The sequence below is a fragment of the Mirounga leonina genome, unplaced genomic scaffold (genome assembly GCF_011800145.1).
Source record: "Mirounga leonina isolate KUSES-001 unplaced genomic scaffold, KU_Mleo_1.0 Mir_173, whole genome shotgun sequence".
NCBI lineage: Eukaryota > Metazoa > Chordata > Mammalia > Carnivora > Phocidae > Mirounga > Mirounga leonina.
This window is the reverse complement of record NW_023270447.1, coordinates 73,955,402-73,969,566: the sequence shown is the minus strand read 5'-3', so window position 1 is coordinate 73,969,566 and position 14,165 is coordinate 73,955,402. Positions and strand designations below refer to the sequence as shown.

The 14,165-nt window shown below is 40.4% G+C and overlaps 1 protein-coding gene across 5 annotated transcripts in view; it reads left to right on the top strand.

The window, feature by feature from the left end:
• The window catches only part of WDTC1 (WD and tetratricopeptide repeats 1), a 65,889-nt gene that overhangs the window by 20,215 nt on the left and 31,509 nt on the right, over window positions 1-14,165 (top strand). For 4 of the 5 annotated variants that reach the window (XM_035019382.1, XM_035019383.1, XM_035019380.1 and 1 more), the window contains one exon: window positions 283-366. In XM_035019382.1, the coding sequence (XP_034875273.1) occupies window positions 283-366 (84 nt within the window). Of the gene's footprint in view, window positions 1-282; window positions 367-14,165 lie in introns of those variants that run through there. The other variant, XM_035019384.1, reaches the window with a different exon arrangement.

Below are 14,165 nucleotides of genomic sequence, written 5' to 3'. Positions count from 1 at the left end.
TTTCTTTCTTTCTTTCTTTCTTTCTTTCTTTCTTTCTTTCTTTCTTTCTTTTTCTTTCTTTTTCTTTTCTCCTTCTTCTTCTTCTTCTTCTTTGGCAACCCAACAAGCACAACTTTGTGCTTTATTTTATACTCTTTTATTATTCTCTAATCCTTGCCCAAGTATAGTGCAGACCTTTTGTAGATCCTGTGGTGCCCAGCACAGTGCTGGGTATGTAATAGGCACATAGTAAATCATACTGGATTAAATTAATGAAACTGTGAGTTTGTATCTGTCCCCCAGGAGCGGGGTGCCCTGAGCTTTGAGCGGCGCTACCATGTCACTGACCCCTTTATCAGGCGGCTGGGCCTGGAAGCAGAGCTACAGGTAAGAAATCCAGTTTGCACACTAGATGCAGATGGCCAGTTCTCCATTCTCTGTCTATAGAGAACCCTCTGCATTATTCAGGGTGTAAACAAGTTTTTCTCTGCAGGTCATACCTGATGGTTACCTCTCCTTTCCAGCAGTTTTATTAGGCTGGTAAATATAGGCAGGTGAATCAAGGTTAGTGATTGGCATGGTCATGCAGAAATTATTTCTTGGTCATATTATTTGCTTTGTGCTTGGAAAAAGATTGTTGAAATGCATACCACTGTTTTTACTATTGGCTTGGACAATAATTATTCTTACCTTTGCAAAGAAAGAGTTTACATAGTGTTTTTACACACACACACACACACACACACTCGTCTCTCTCTCTCTCTCATTTTAGCTTCAAAGTAATGTGGGGAGGTATATAGGGAATGGGTATTTTAAAAAAAAAAAAGGTTTAGAAAGGTCAAACACTTTGTCCAGTGTTGTCCTGACCAGTCCATGGAAAGCCAGGCCTTCAGTCCAGAAGTTCAGCTTTTTCATCATGTCCAACACAGAGACACTCTGTAATGTTAGTTCCAGTCCCTTTCCTTCCTCCAGATCATGTTTTGAATCCAACTTTTAGCTGTCCTATCCAACTTAGTGTTATCTGTAGGTTGAGTTAGAATTCTCTTTGCTGGGGTGCCTGGGTGGCTCAGTCAGTTAAGCATCTGCCTTCAGCTCAGGTCATGATCCCAGGGTCCTGGGATCGAGCCCCGCATCAGAGCTCCCTGCTTGGCGGGGAGTCTGCTTCTCTGTCTCCCTCTGCCTGCCACTCCCCCTGTTTGTACTCCCTCTCTCTCCCTCTCAAATAAATGAATAAAATCCTTAAAAAAAAAAAAAAATTCTCTTTGCTTCCTTCAAGTTAGTGTTTATAAGTGATCATGTTGATCTTAGAAAAAGACTAGGAAGAGGGCGCCTGGGTGGCTCAGTCATTAAGCGTCTGCCTTTGGCTCGGGTCATGATCCCAGGGTCCTGGGATCGAGCCCCGCATCAGGCTCCCTGCTCAGCGGGAAGCCTGCTTCTCCCTCTCCCACTCCCTCTGCTTGTGTTCCCTCTCTCGCTGTCTCTCTCTCTGTCAAATTAAAAAAAAAAAAATTTTTTTTTTTTTTAAGATTTTATTTATTTATTTGAGAGAGAGAATGAGATAGAGAGCATGAGAGGGGGGAGGGTCAGAGAGAGAAGCAGACTCCCTGCTGAGCAGGGAGCCCGACGTGGGACTCGATCCCGGGACTCCAGGATCATGACCTGAGCCGAAGGCAGTCGCTTAACCAACTGAGCCACCCAGGCGCCCCCCCAAAAAAAAAATCTTTAAAAAGAAGAAAAAGACTAGGAAGAAATTTATTGAATGTTCACAGTGTTATCTCGAGGTAGTGAGATTACAGATGATTGTTACTGCTTTCTTTTAATTATAAATTTTTATCCATTTAAAAATATAACTATATTAATACTGATGATCTTGAAAAGATAATTAAAAGTTACTTCTTAGTCCCATCTCCCTAATAGCAATGCTATTAGCATTTTGTGTGTAGAGACTAGGGCCCAAGATCTAGCTGTGGAGACACTCCAGCTTTTAGAAGTTGATTACAAGCTAAGGAGATTAAAAAGTTACCCAAGAAATAGTGCTCAGTGAAGTAGAAAGGAAACAAAACCAGGAGAGTGTAAAGGCCACGTAAGGAGAATATTTTAAGAAAGAAGGAGTGGTCACTTCTACTCAGTGCTTTTGAAAGGTTGAGTAAGATGAGGACAGAACAACAACTGTGGTCTTTACTGGAGTGGTGGGAATAGAGGCTAGATTGGAGTGGTTGTGAGAGTGAATTGGAGGTAAAGAAGTGACAACCATATTGTAGACAGCTTTCTTTTTCTCTCTCTCTTTTTTTAAATCCTTTTTTTTTTTTTTTAAGATTTTATTTATTTATTTTGACAGAGAGAGCAAGAGAGGGAACACAAGCAGGGGGAGTGGGAGAGGGAGAAGCAGGCTTCCCGCTGAGCAGAGAGCCCAACATGGGGCTCGATCCCAGGACCCTGGGATCATGACCTGAGCTGAAGGCAGACACTTAACGACTGAGCCACCCAGGTGCCCCTTTTTTTCTCTTTTTTAAAGAGGGTGATGGAAATTTATTTATTTATTTATTTATATATTACAAACTTTTCCCCCAGATGAGAGGAGCTAGGATGTAATCAGTAAAAAGGGTAAACTATGAAAGGTATCTTCTCTTGCCCCTCTCTGTCTACATTCACCTTCCTTCAACTGTCTTGTTCTCCTGTCTTTGAGTTGGCTTTAACCAATGGGGGGTCATTTCAGAAAATTGGAGGAAGAATGGCATCTTTTTTATTCCCTCACTTCTTTCCTTCAAAGTCATTTTGTTTTGTTTTTGTTTTCAGCTTTACTGAGTTGTGTAGACAACTCTTGAAACAACTTTATTTACAAAAGGAAATGGAGAACTGGAGAAGTGGCTGGGTCTATGGGATCAAAGGAGATATTTATAAGAATGGGAAGAAATACTAGCATGTGACTGTATGTTGATGGCAGGGGAAGGTTTGCTGATATAGGAGGACAGAATAATTGAAGGAGCAGAGTCCTGGGGAAGGCTGGAGGGGATGGGTTTCAGAGTTCAAGCAGTTAAGGCCTTTGATAAAACCCAAGACATTTCTTTAATTGTTCCAGGGTCCAGTGGGTCTGGGATCAGGAGCAAGGCATAGACTGGAATAAAAACTGAAGCGTCATTGACAGAGAGATAGTCTATAGTAGCAGTTTTCAAAGTGTTGTCTGCAGACCCCTGGGAATCCCCACAACTTTTTCAAGGGAATCCATGAAGTCAAAACTACTTTCATTGTAGTATCAAGACATTGTTTGCAAAACACAAATTAATTCATTTAAAATTTGCAAAAAATGGGGTGCCTGGGAGGCTCAGTCGGTTAAGCGTCTGCCTTTGGCTCAGGTCATGATCTCGGGGTCCTGGGATTGAATCCTGCATTGGGCTCCCTGCTCAGCGAGGAGTCTGCTTCTCCCTCTACCCCTCTCCTGCTTGTGTTCTCTCTCTCTCTCTCAAATAAATAAATACAATCTTAAAAAATAAATAAAATTTGCAAAAAAAAAAAAAAAGTGAGTAAAACTATTGTCACCTTAGCATGGATTAAGGCAAATAGCATCAAACCGTCATCGACTTATTAACACCATGCATTTGCAGTAACCAGAAAAAAGCAGGTTTTACTTAACATGTCCTTGATGTGAAGCAATAAAAATTACTAGTTTTATTAAATTTCAACCCTTAACGTATATATCTCTTTAGTATTCTGTATTATGGGATGGGAAGTACACATAAAGTCCTGCTGCTGCGAACTGCACTATGATGGTTGTTCTGAGGAAAAAGCACTTGTGCAATTGTTTGAGTTGCAAGCCCCACTAGCCAGTCTTTTCATCTGAAAGAAGTACCATCTGAAAGAACCAGACAAAAACAATGGTTATTCAGATATGAGTACTGGGCAGACATTTTCTTAAAAATGAATGAACTGAGCTGTCACTTCAAGAAAAACAACTGACAGTATTTGTTGCCAAGGATAAAACTTGAACTTCTAGGCAAAAAAAGAGAGAATATAGGAAAACTTGTATCTGCCATAATGAGCTTGATAACTTCTCAATATTTAAAAGGTTTTTTTGACGAGATCTGTGGTGATAAAAACAAATGTCAACAGTGTTGTATAATGAATATTAACATTGAAGATCTTTAAATTCAGTGAGTCACTGTTTTCAAAATGACCAATGTATGATGTAACAAACTCATACATGTGTAAAAGACCTATGCATAACACAAACTAGACCAATGTGCTTTAACATAGCAAGGTACCGATAGTTCCTTTATGTGGTTTCAGATGCTACATTGTAACTTAAGAAACCATTACTTGTGGAGTTTTGGTGCAGATCAAAGAAGGCGATCTATATTATCTGAAAAGGCTATCAAAATACTCCTCCCTATTGCAACTAATTATCTTTGTGAGGCTGTATTTTCCTTATATACTTCAACCAAAATAACATATGGCAACAGACAATGCAAAAGTAGGTATGAGAACCCACTTACCTTCCATTAAGCTAGACATTATGTAAAGCAATGCCACTCTTGTTATTAAATTCTTTTGTCTTAGAAAATATATTTACTTTTCTTTTAAAACATGTTAACATCATTTTTGTTATTTTTAAATGAAAATAATATGAAATATTTCCATTTTAATTTCTAATATGGGGTAAATATCAATAAATATAACCCCTATATACAAAAGCTCTTTGGGATCCTCAGTAATTTTTTTCAAGTTTTTTTTTTTTTTTTTTTTTGAGAGAGAGCGAGAGAGAGCATGAGCGGGGAGGAGAGGGAGAAGCAGGCTCCCTGCTGAGCGGGGAGCCCAATGCAGGGCTTGATCCCAGGACCCTGAGATCATGATCTGAGTCCAAGGCAGACACTTAACCGACTGAGCCACCCAGGCAGGCGCCCCTGGCATCCTCAGTAATTTTTAATAGTGAAAGGGGTCTTGAGACTAAGAAGTTTGAGAATCACTAGTCTATAGGAGCCATGAAACAGGATGAGTGGATAATGTCACTTGGGGACAAAGTAGGAAGTGAGAGAAGCGAGCTTAGGACCAGGAACCAAGTTTGTTCAACATTTAGAGATTGCCTGTTACTGCCCTTCCTCTATCCACAGGAACCAGAAAGAATAGGCACAGAGGTGGGAGAACATGGTATCAGGGAAGCCAAGGAGGAGGGAAAGTTCAAATGGTACTGAGTTTTAGAGTCTTAACTCCCAAAAAGCTATCTTATTTCCCTCTTTCCTACTTTGAGGTTGGAGTGGATATCTTTTTGTGACTCTCCCCCCACCCCCCAACAAATAGTAATTAAGATACCATTATGAGTCATATGACCTTGGTTAGGTAAGTCTAACTTCACCCATTTCTTCATCAGTAAAATAACATCCATATCCTGTTTGTTAGGTTTGTGAGGAGGGATAAACAAGTTAATTTATGTAAAATTATGTAAAAATACTTAGCACAGTGCCTAGCATATGGTAAAAGTCATGTTATATAGCACTCAAATATTAGCTGGTATTATTGTTGTTATTTGTAGAAAGCTCTTAAAAGTTTCCTAAGATGCTGATTTGATGGCATCTAACTTTTTAAAACACTTTACTGTCATTTCCTTTCCTTGTTTTATTTCCTACCCATTGTCACATATGAACTCTATTAGTTAACAGTAGTTCATGTCTAGCATTAGGAAGAGGTGATTATTTGGAGCTGGAGGTGGGATGAAAGTGGTAAAATCAACAGTAAAAGCTCCTGCCTTTTTGTGGTTATTGATTATAATATTCTTTATTATCTGGGGAAGATTTTTTTCCTGGATTTCCTAATTTACTACTGTGTATGCTTTTGAAAAATTCAAAAGGATAACTTAAAGAGAACTCCTAGGACACAGTGCTGAACATTTAGTAGATGTTCACTAGAAACCTGTTGGTTTGATTGGCTTTTTTGATTTTCTGTATTAGAGTTCGCTTTTTTAATCTTATTCCCATATCACTTCTCTACCTTCCAGCTTAATAATCCTGCCCTATTTTTACTTTTTGACTTTCTAGTTTGCATTTTGAGTTTAGCCAGTCTGGCATTTTGTTACCTTTCCTATATATGTAGAATTTATACCCGCAGAGATGCCTATTTAAAAAGCATCCAAGTTAACTTTGATAACTTTATTTCTTGGATATTCTTTCCATTGCATTCATCCTGCCAGTTCTGTAAGCTTCTGAAAAGTCTACTTTGCAAAGCTAATTTTCTTTATTTTTCATATTTCTTTCCTGAATGTTTTCTAAGAATAGTTTCCATCCACCTTTACCTGAATTAATTTTGTTCCTAGTGCTTTCTTCCTAAGGAAGATCTGAATCAAGAAGTACATCAATCTGTTGTATTCATCTCTCTTTTATATTAGGAAATTGTCCTTAACACTCTTAAATCTTGGCACTTAAAAATTTTTAAACCAAATCATGATCTAAAACTGCTCATTGTACTCTAATCAAAAATCAAAGTACTTAGCACAGTACTTAGCACTAGCATCTCTTCTTTGACCTGGAGGTTTGGATGGATGACATGAATGATGCTTCTTAAACATTTTCTTCACCTAGCATCTGACTATTAGGTCCTTTCCTTTTTTATTTACTTATTTTTTTTTTTTTAAGATTTATTTATTTGATAGAGACACAGCGAAAGAGGGAACACAAGCAGGGGGAGGCGGAGAGGGAGAAGCAGGCTTCCTGCCAAGCAGGGAGCCCGACGCGGGGCTCGATCCCAGGACTCTGGGATCGTGACCTGAGCCGAATAACGACTGAGCCACCTAGGTGCCCCTACTTATTTTTTTTTTTTTAAGATTTTATTTATTTATTTGAGAGAGAGAGAATAAGAGACAGAGAGCACAAGAGGGAAGAGGGTCAGAGGGAGAAGCAGACCCCCTGCTGAGCAGGGGCCCCGATGCGGGACTCGATCCCGGGACTCCAGGATCATGACCTGAGCTGAAGGCAGTCGCTCAACCAACTGAGCCACCCAGGCGCCCGCCCCTACTTATTTTTGATTAAACATTCATATAGTTCCAATTTGTTTTTTAAGATTTTATTTCTTTTTTGACAGAGAGACAGAGAGGGAACACAGCAGGGGGAGTGGGAGAGGGAGAAGCAGGCTTCCTGCGGAGCAGGGAGCCCAACACAGGGCTCAATCCCAGGACCCTGGGATCATGACCTGAGCTGAGGGCAGACACTTAATGACTGAGCCACCCAGGCATCCCATATAGTTCTAATTTTAAAAGTTTAAAAGATCATCTCCTTCCCATTCTTTCTCAGCCACCTAATTTACTTCCCTGGAATCAACTAGTCAGTTTTAGTATCATTCCAGAGAAATTTTATGCATAAAATCTCACCCTTTTCCACAATGTTAGCTTAACATACTTAATGCTTTGTACCTTAAGTCTTTGAATTTAAAAATATTTTATGATTTAGTATATCAGCACATAAAGATTCTTTCATGGCTTCAGAGTAATTTTTTTTAAAGATTTTATTTATTTATTTATTTATTTATTTATTTGAGAGAGAGAGCATGAGAGGGGGGAGGGTCAGAGGGAGAAGTAGACTCCCTGCCGAGCAGGGAGCCCGATGCGGGACTCGATCCCAGGTCTCAGGATCATGACCTGAGCTAAAGGCAGTCGCTTAACCAACTGAGCCACCCAGGTGCCCGATTTATTTATTTTTTAAAAATACTTTATTTGACAGAGAGAGACACAGCCAGAGAAGGAACACAAGCAGAGAAAATGGGAGAGGGAGAAGCAGGCTTCCTGGTGAGCAGGGAACCCAACAAGGGGCTCGATCCCAGAACCCTGGGATCATGACCCGAGCCGAAGGCAGACGCTTAATGACTGAACCACCCAGGCGCCCCAAAAGATTTTATTTATTTGACAGAGAGAGAGATAGCGAGAGCAGGAACACAAGCAGGGGGAGTGGGAGAGGGAGAAGCAGGCTTCCCACCGAGCAGAGAGCCCGATGTGGGGCTCGATCCCAGGACCCCGGGATCATGACCTGAGCTGAAGTCAGATGCTCAACGACTGAGCCACCCAGGCGCCCCTCAGAGTAATTTATTTAAACTGTCCCTGTTGGGGCGCCTGGGTGGCTCAGTTGGTTAAGCGACTGCCTTTGGCTCAGGTCATGATCCTGGAGTACCAGGATCGAGTCCCGGGTTGGGCTCCCTGCTCAGCGGGGAGTCTGCTTCTCCCTCTAACCCTCCCCCCTCTCGTGCTATCTCTCTTTCATTCTCTCCCTCTCAAATAAATAAATAAAATCTTTAAAAATAAATAAATAAACTGTCCCTGTTGGCAGACATGTAGATTACTTACAGTCTTTTGTACATACATTATTCCTTGCAATATCATTGGCACATTTTGGTGTCTGTTTATAGAATAAAAACCTTTGAGTGGAATTAGTAGGTCAGAGGGTGCACGCATCTGTGATTTTTAGATAAATATTATCAAAATTACCTTTCATGGGCACCTGGGTGGCTCAGGTGGTTAAGTGTCTGCCTTGGGCTCAGGTCATGGTCCCAGGGTCCTAGGATCAAGCCCTGCAGTGGACTCCCTGCAGGGAGCCTGCTTCTCCCTCTCCCTCTACTGTTCCCCCTGCTGTGCTCTCTCACTCTCTTTGTCAAATAAATAAAATCTTAAAAAACAAAAACAAACAAAAACCAAAACTATCTTTCATGGAGTTTGTACTAAATTATACTTCTTTTACACTCCTTCATTCTTTGAACAGTGCTCAACAAATGTTGTTCTCTCCCCAACCCCAATCTCTACTCCTCCATGTGTCCCCCATTATTCTGAGAAATTTCACAAATGAGTGAAACTTGCTGGGCTAGAGAGATCACAGCTTAGTTTCCTAAAAAGAAATGTAGTCTACATTGATGCCTGAGAGATGGATGGGAGGAGCTAGATTTGGGAATTGATAGGGAGAGAAAAAGTGCTAGGTTGGCGGAATAGCATATGAGTGATGCAAGAGAGAATAGAGGGTACTCAGTTCAGAACAGGTGGTCACAAAATACAAGTGGGAGAAGGATGACAGATGAGGTTGGTTGAGATGAGTGTGGGTGAAATGGTCCTAATAAAAGACATAGTAAACTGTGTTGAAGACTATGGACTTTATCCTAAGGTCAGTGGAGAGCCATTGAATGGTTTCTACAATAGGAGCAATAGGATCAGAATTAAGCTATAAAAAACTTATCTTGACTTCAAAATGAAGATTGCATAGGTTTAAATATAGCCAGACTAGGGCGCCTGGTGGCTCAGTCAGTTAAGCGTGTGACTCTTGGTTTCTGCTCAGGTCCTGATCTCACAGGCTGTGGGATCGAGCCTCATGTCAGGCTCCATCACAGTGTGGGCTTGGGATTCTCTTTTTCCTCTCCCTCTGTCCCTCCCTCTGCTCATGCATGCATTCTATTTCTCTCTCTAAAATAAATCAATCTTTAAAAATTAATAATAAATAAATAAATAAAGCCAGACCAGCTAAGGAGCTGTGGCAGTGATTCAGGAAGAAGCGGTAGGTTACCTGACCCTAGATAATGGTAATTTGGATAGAGAGAAATCAGTGAGTTTGAAAGACATTTAAGAGCTAGAATAAACAGAATTCTTGGTGGCTTGATGTGAAAAGTTAGGCAAAGAGAAGTCAAGGGTGAAGGTCAAGTTTCTGACTTGACTGGCAGAGTAAATGATAGTATCATTCACTAAGGGAAGCACTGGAAAAGGAATAGGTTTGAGGGGAAAGATAAGCTCAATATGGATGTTCTGGAGTTGTATGTTATGCGTTATCTAGTGCTTTCTGGATAGGTAGTTGGAATACTTGGGTCTGAGCTTAAGATAAAGGTACACACTGGAGATGTTGATTTGGAAGCAGGGAACAGCATAGAGTTTGGAACAATGAAAGAGTTGTAATTGCCTTTGGGGAATGTGCAGAGTGGGAAGAAAGCCTAGGATAGAGACGTAAAGAAGACCAACAAAAGGGCCACATGAACAAAGAATATGCAAAGGGTACCAAGAAAGAGTAACTAGAGGAGTAGGAAGGAAAACAGAGAGAGATGGTGATGTCACAGAACCCAGAAGAATAAAGTTTCATTGAGGAGGAAGTAGTCAGCACTATCAAATACTGCCAGGGGCCAAGTAAGATAAGGATTAAGAAATGTCCATTGATTTAGGGCAAGGAAGCTACAGTAGTTACCTTGGCAAGAGCCATTTTTATGGTGTGTGGTATAGGTGATAGAAGTGGGTTGAGGAATTACTGGGAAGTAAGGAAGTGAAAATATTGAGTATAGGCTACTCTCAGTCTGGCTATGAAGGGGAAGAGAAATGGAAGGCCATAAATAGATGTGGATTTGGCACCAAGGAAGTACTTTTCTAGGTTAGAGGAACCTGTGCTTGTTTAATTCCAAGGGGAAGGAATCAGTGGAGAAAAGGGAAAGTTAAAGATACAGGAGAGCTAGAATATCATTCAGGGTTGGGGTTTTGTCAGATGAATGTTGCAAGAGAATGATTTTAGTAATGAATCATGTATTCTTAGGGGAATAGGAAGGGAAATAAAGACATGAGGCAGCATGTAAAGAGAGAAGAGAGAGGTTGACTGGACTTTGAGGATTTTTTAGGATGAAGAATCAGTGAGGCATGACTTGAGATTATATATATACACACACTCTCTCTTCACTTACCAATATATCTTGGAAATCACTTGTATCATTTCATAGAGTTCTTTTTCATAGCTACATAGTACTGTATTATGTAGATGAGCCAAGATTTATTCAGTAAATATCCCATGTATGGACTCTTAGGGTTGTTTCTAATAGTTATAACAATACGATAATGAATAACCTTACGTATATGTATTTTAGTATTGCTGGAGATGTATCTTTAAGGTAAAAACCTAGAAGTAGGAGTGCTGGCCAAAGGGTAAATGCATTTATGATTTTGTTAGACATTGTCAAATTTTCCTCCATGGGAGTTGTACCATTTTGCCTTCCCAGTAGTAATGCATGAGAGTGCCTCCTTCTCCACAACTCAGCAACAGACTGTGTGGTTAAGCTTTGGAATTTTTTTACCATTCTAACAGATGAAAAAATGGTATCTCAGTATAGTTTTAAGTTACATTTCTCTTATGAGTAAAATTGAATACCTTTTCCATATGTTTAAGGGCTATTTTAATATAATTTTTGCTGATTTTGGTGTAACAAAAGAGGGGGAATAAGAATTTATATAGGTACCTGCGTATTTTTGCAAACACAAGCATAGAATGGATAAGCAGAAAGTAATGAAATTGGTGACCCTCTAGTGGATGGAAGATACAGGGTGGAGAGGTTAGAGAAAAGGGAGTAACCCTTTTCTGGACCTTTTTGTAGAGTTTTTACTTTTAGAACCATGTTGAGGTTTTGCACATTCAAAAAGTAAAATAAAATCAGCAACGATGGGGAGGAGGGGGATGCCAACTAACCCAAGTAATTTTTGAACACAATACTTTGACTATATATATTCTTTGACCATATGTTTTTTGGGTTTTTTTAAGATTTTATTTATTTATTTGACAGAGGGAGAGAGAGACAGCGAGAGAGGGAACACAAGCAGGGGGAGTGGAAGAGGGAGAAGCAGGCTTCCCGCCGAGCAGGGAGCCCGATGGGGGGCTCGATCCCAGGACCCCGGGATTATGACCTGAGCCAAAGGCAGACGCTTAACAACCAAGCCACCCAGGCGCCCCTGATCATATGTATTTTAAAGACAAACTTTAGGGGTGCCTGGGGGGGGGCTCAGTCGGTCTGCCTGTGGCTTGGGTCATGATCTCAGGGTCCTGGGATCAAGCCCCACATCTGGCTCCCTGCTCAGTGGGGAATCTGCTTCTCTCACTCCCTCTGCTGCTCCCCCTGCTTGTGCTTTCTCCCTCCTTCCCTCTCTCTCTCTCTCTCAAGTAAATAGATAAAATCTTTAAAAAAAAAAAATAGAGAGAGAGAGAGAGAGAGCGAGAACTGGTATATTGGCAGCAATTGAGTAAGAGAGCCAGAAAAGAAGATGAGATTAGAGGATTTAAATTTACTATTAATTAGGATTAATTCTAAGATGTTTTGGTATATATTTTCCTTGGACATCTTTGCTCAGCATTCCACGTCCCGCTTTAGTTACATGTACTAGCTCATCTTGTCTCAAGTGAGTTTTAATGTCATAACTGGACAGGAGCCAAATATCCTGGGATTCCAGTTTGTAGCCTACAGTCCTCACTTTTTTGGGTGGCACTTTCATTTTTGGTTCCATCACCAGGATCTTCCAAGTCCACTTTAAAAATTTTTTTTTTTTTTAATTTTTAAATTTATTTATTTGACAGAGAGAGAGCGAGAGAGGGAACACAAGCCGGGGGAGTGGGAGAGAGAGAAGCAGGCTTCCCGTGGAGCAGGGAGCCCGATGCGGGCCTCGATCCCAGGACCCCGGGATCATGACCTGAGCCACAGGCAGACGCTTAACGACTGAGCCACCCAGGCGCCCTCCACTTTAAAAATTTTGACCACACTGTGATCCATTCTATTTCTTTCACTTGTGGGATTTCTTGGCACAATGTTCCACACGTGGAAGAGAGAGGGAGAGAAAAGGAATCTCACTTTACAAATAAGGAAAATAAAATTGAGGATTTCCAAGGTCACATAAGTGGTAAAAATAAGATTAATAAGATTGTATCAGGCCTGTCTGGCCCCACAGTTTATAATTCTTTCTACCTCAACCATGTGTCTTTAAGGGTTTAGCGGCACCCGGCTGGCTCAATCAGTAGAGCATGTGATTCTTAATCTCTGGGTTGTGAGGTCAAGCCCCACACTGGGTGTAGAGCTTACTTTAATTAATGAATTAATTAGTTAGTGGGGCGCCTGGGTGGCTCAGTTGGTTAAGCACCTGCCTTCGGCTCAGGTCATGATCATGGGATCCTGGGATTGAGCCATCAGGCTCCCTGCTCGGCGGGAAGCCTACTTATCCCTCTCCCACTCCCCCTGCTTGTGTTCCTGCTATTGCTATCTCTCTCGTCAAATAAACAAAATCTTTTTTAAAATAAATAAAATAAAAATAGTTCGTTGGTTTAACAAATAGTTCTTGGCTTGGTGGATTCATTCTCTTGCCTTATTAGTTTTCTTAATATTTTCCGTAAATAAGTTGCAAACATTACATATCTCACCTTCACAATCTGGCTTGATTGCTTTTTTGTTCCTGTTTTGTTTCTTACATAATTTGAGCATAAATTCATTAGAAACAAGTCATATCAAACTAGATTGGTCTTCTTTTTGAATATGGTTAGTAGACCAGAGAAGTTTTATAGTATAACCTTATTCTAACAAAGATTTATCAGAGGTGGGGTTTTTTTTTGTAATATCCTTATAGAGAAGTAAATTATATACCAAGTTTATTAAATAGTCACCCACAAAGAAAAAGATGGAAGTGAGACCTGACTTTGTGAGAGATTTCAAGGAGTATTCTTTAGATCAGCGTTCAGCAAATTATGGCCTATGGGCCAAATCCAGCCTGCCACCAGTTTGTTAGCTTGTTTTAGTTTATTTTTTGTTTTATTGAAGTGTACAGTTCAGGGGTGCCTGGGTGGCTCAGCTGTTAAGCATCTGCCTTTGGCTCAGGTTATGATCCCAAGGTCCTGGGATCAAGCCCCGCATCGGGCTTCCTGCTCAGCAGAAAGCCTGCTTCTCCCTCTCCCACTCCCCCTGCTTGTGTTCCCTCTCACTTTGTCTCTCTCTGTCAAATAAAGAAATAAAATCTTAATAATAAATAAAGAAGTGTACAATTCAGTGTGCTTTTTAGTATTTTCACAAAGTTGTGCAACTACCACCACTATCTAATTCTAGACATTTTTATTGCCCCCAAAGGAAACCTTTTACCCATATTAATAGTTACTACCTATCCCTAGTAGCCACTAGCCACTACTTTTTGTCTCTGTGGATTTTCCTATTCTGGACATCTCATAAAAATGGAATCATACAATACATGGCTATTTTGTATCTGGCTTCTTTTACTTAGCATGATGTCTTCAAAATTCATCCACTTTGTAGCATGAATCAGTACTTCATTCCTTTTTATAGCCAAATAACATTCTGTTATATGGATATACCACGTTTTGTTTATCCATTCATTGTTGGTGGACATTTTGGTTGTTTCCATTTTTTAGCTATCATGAATAATGCTGCTATGAACATTTGTG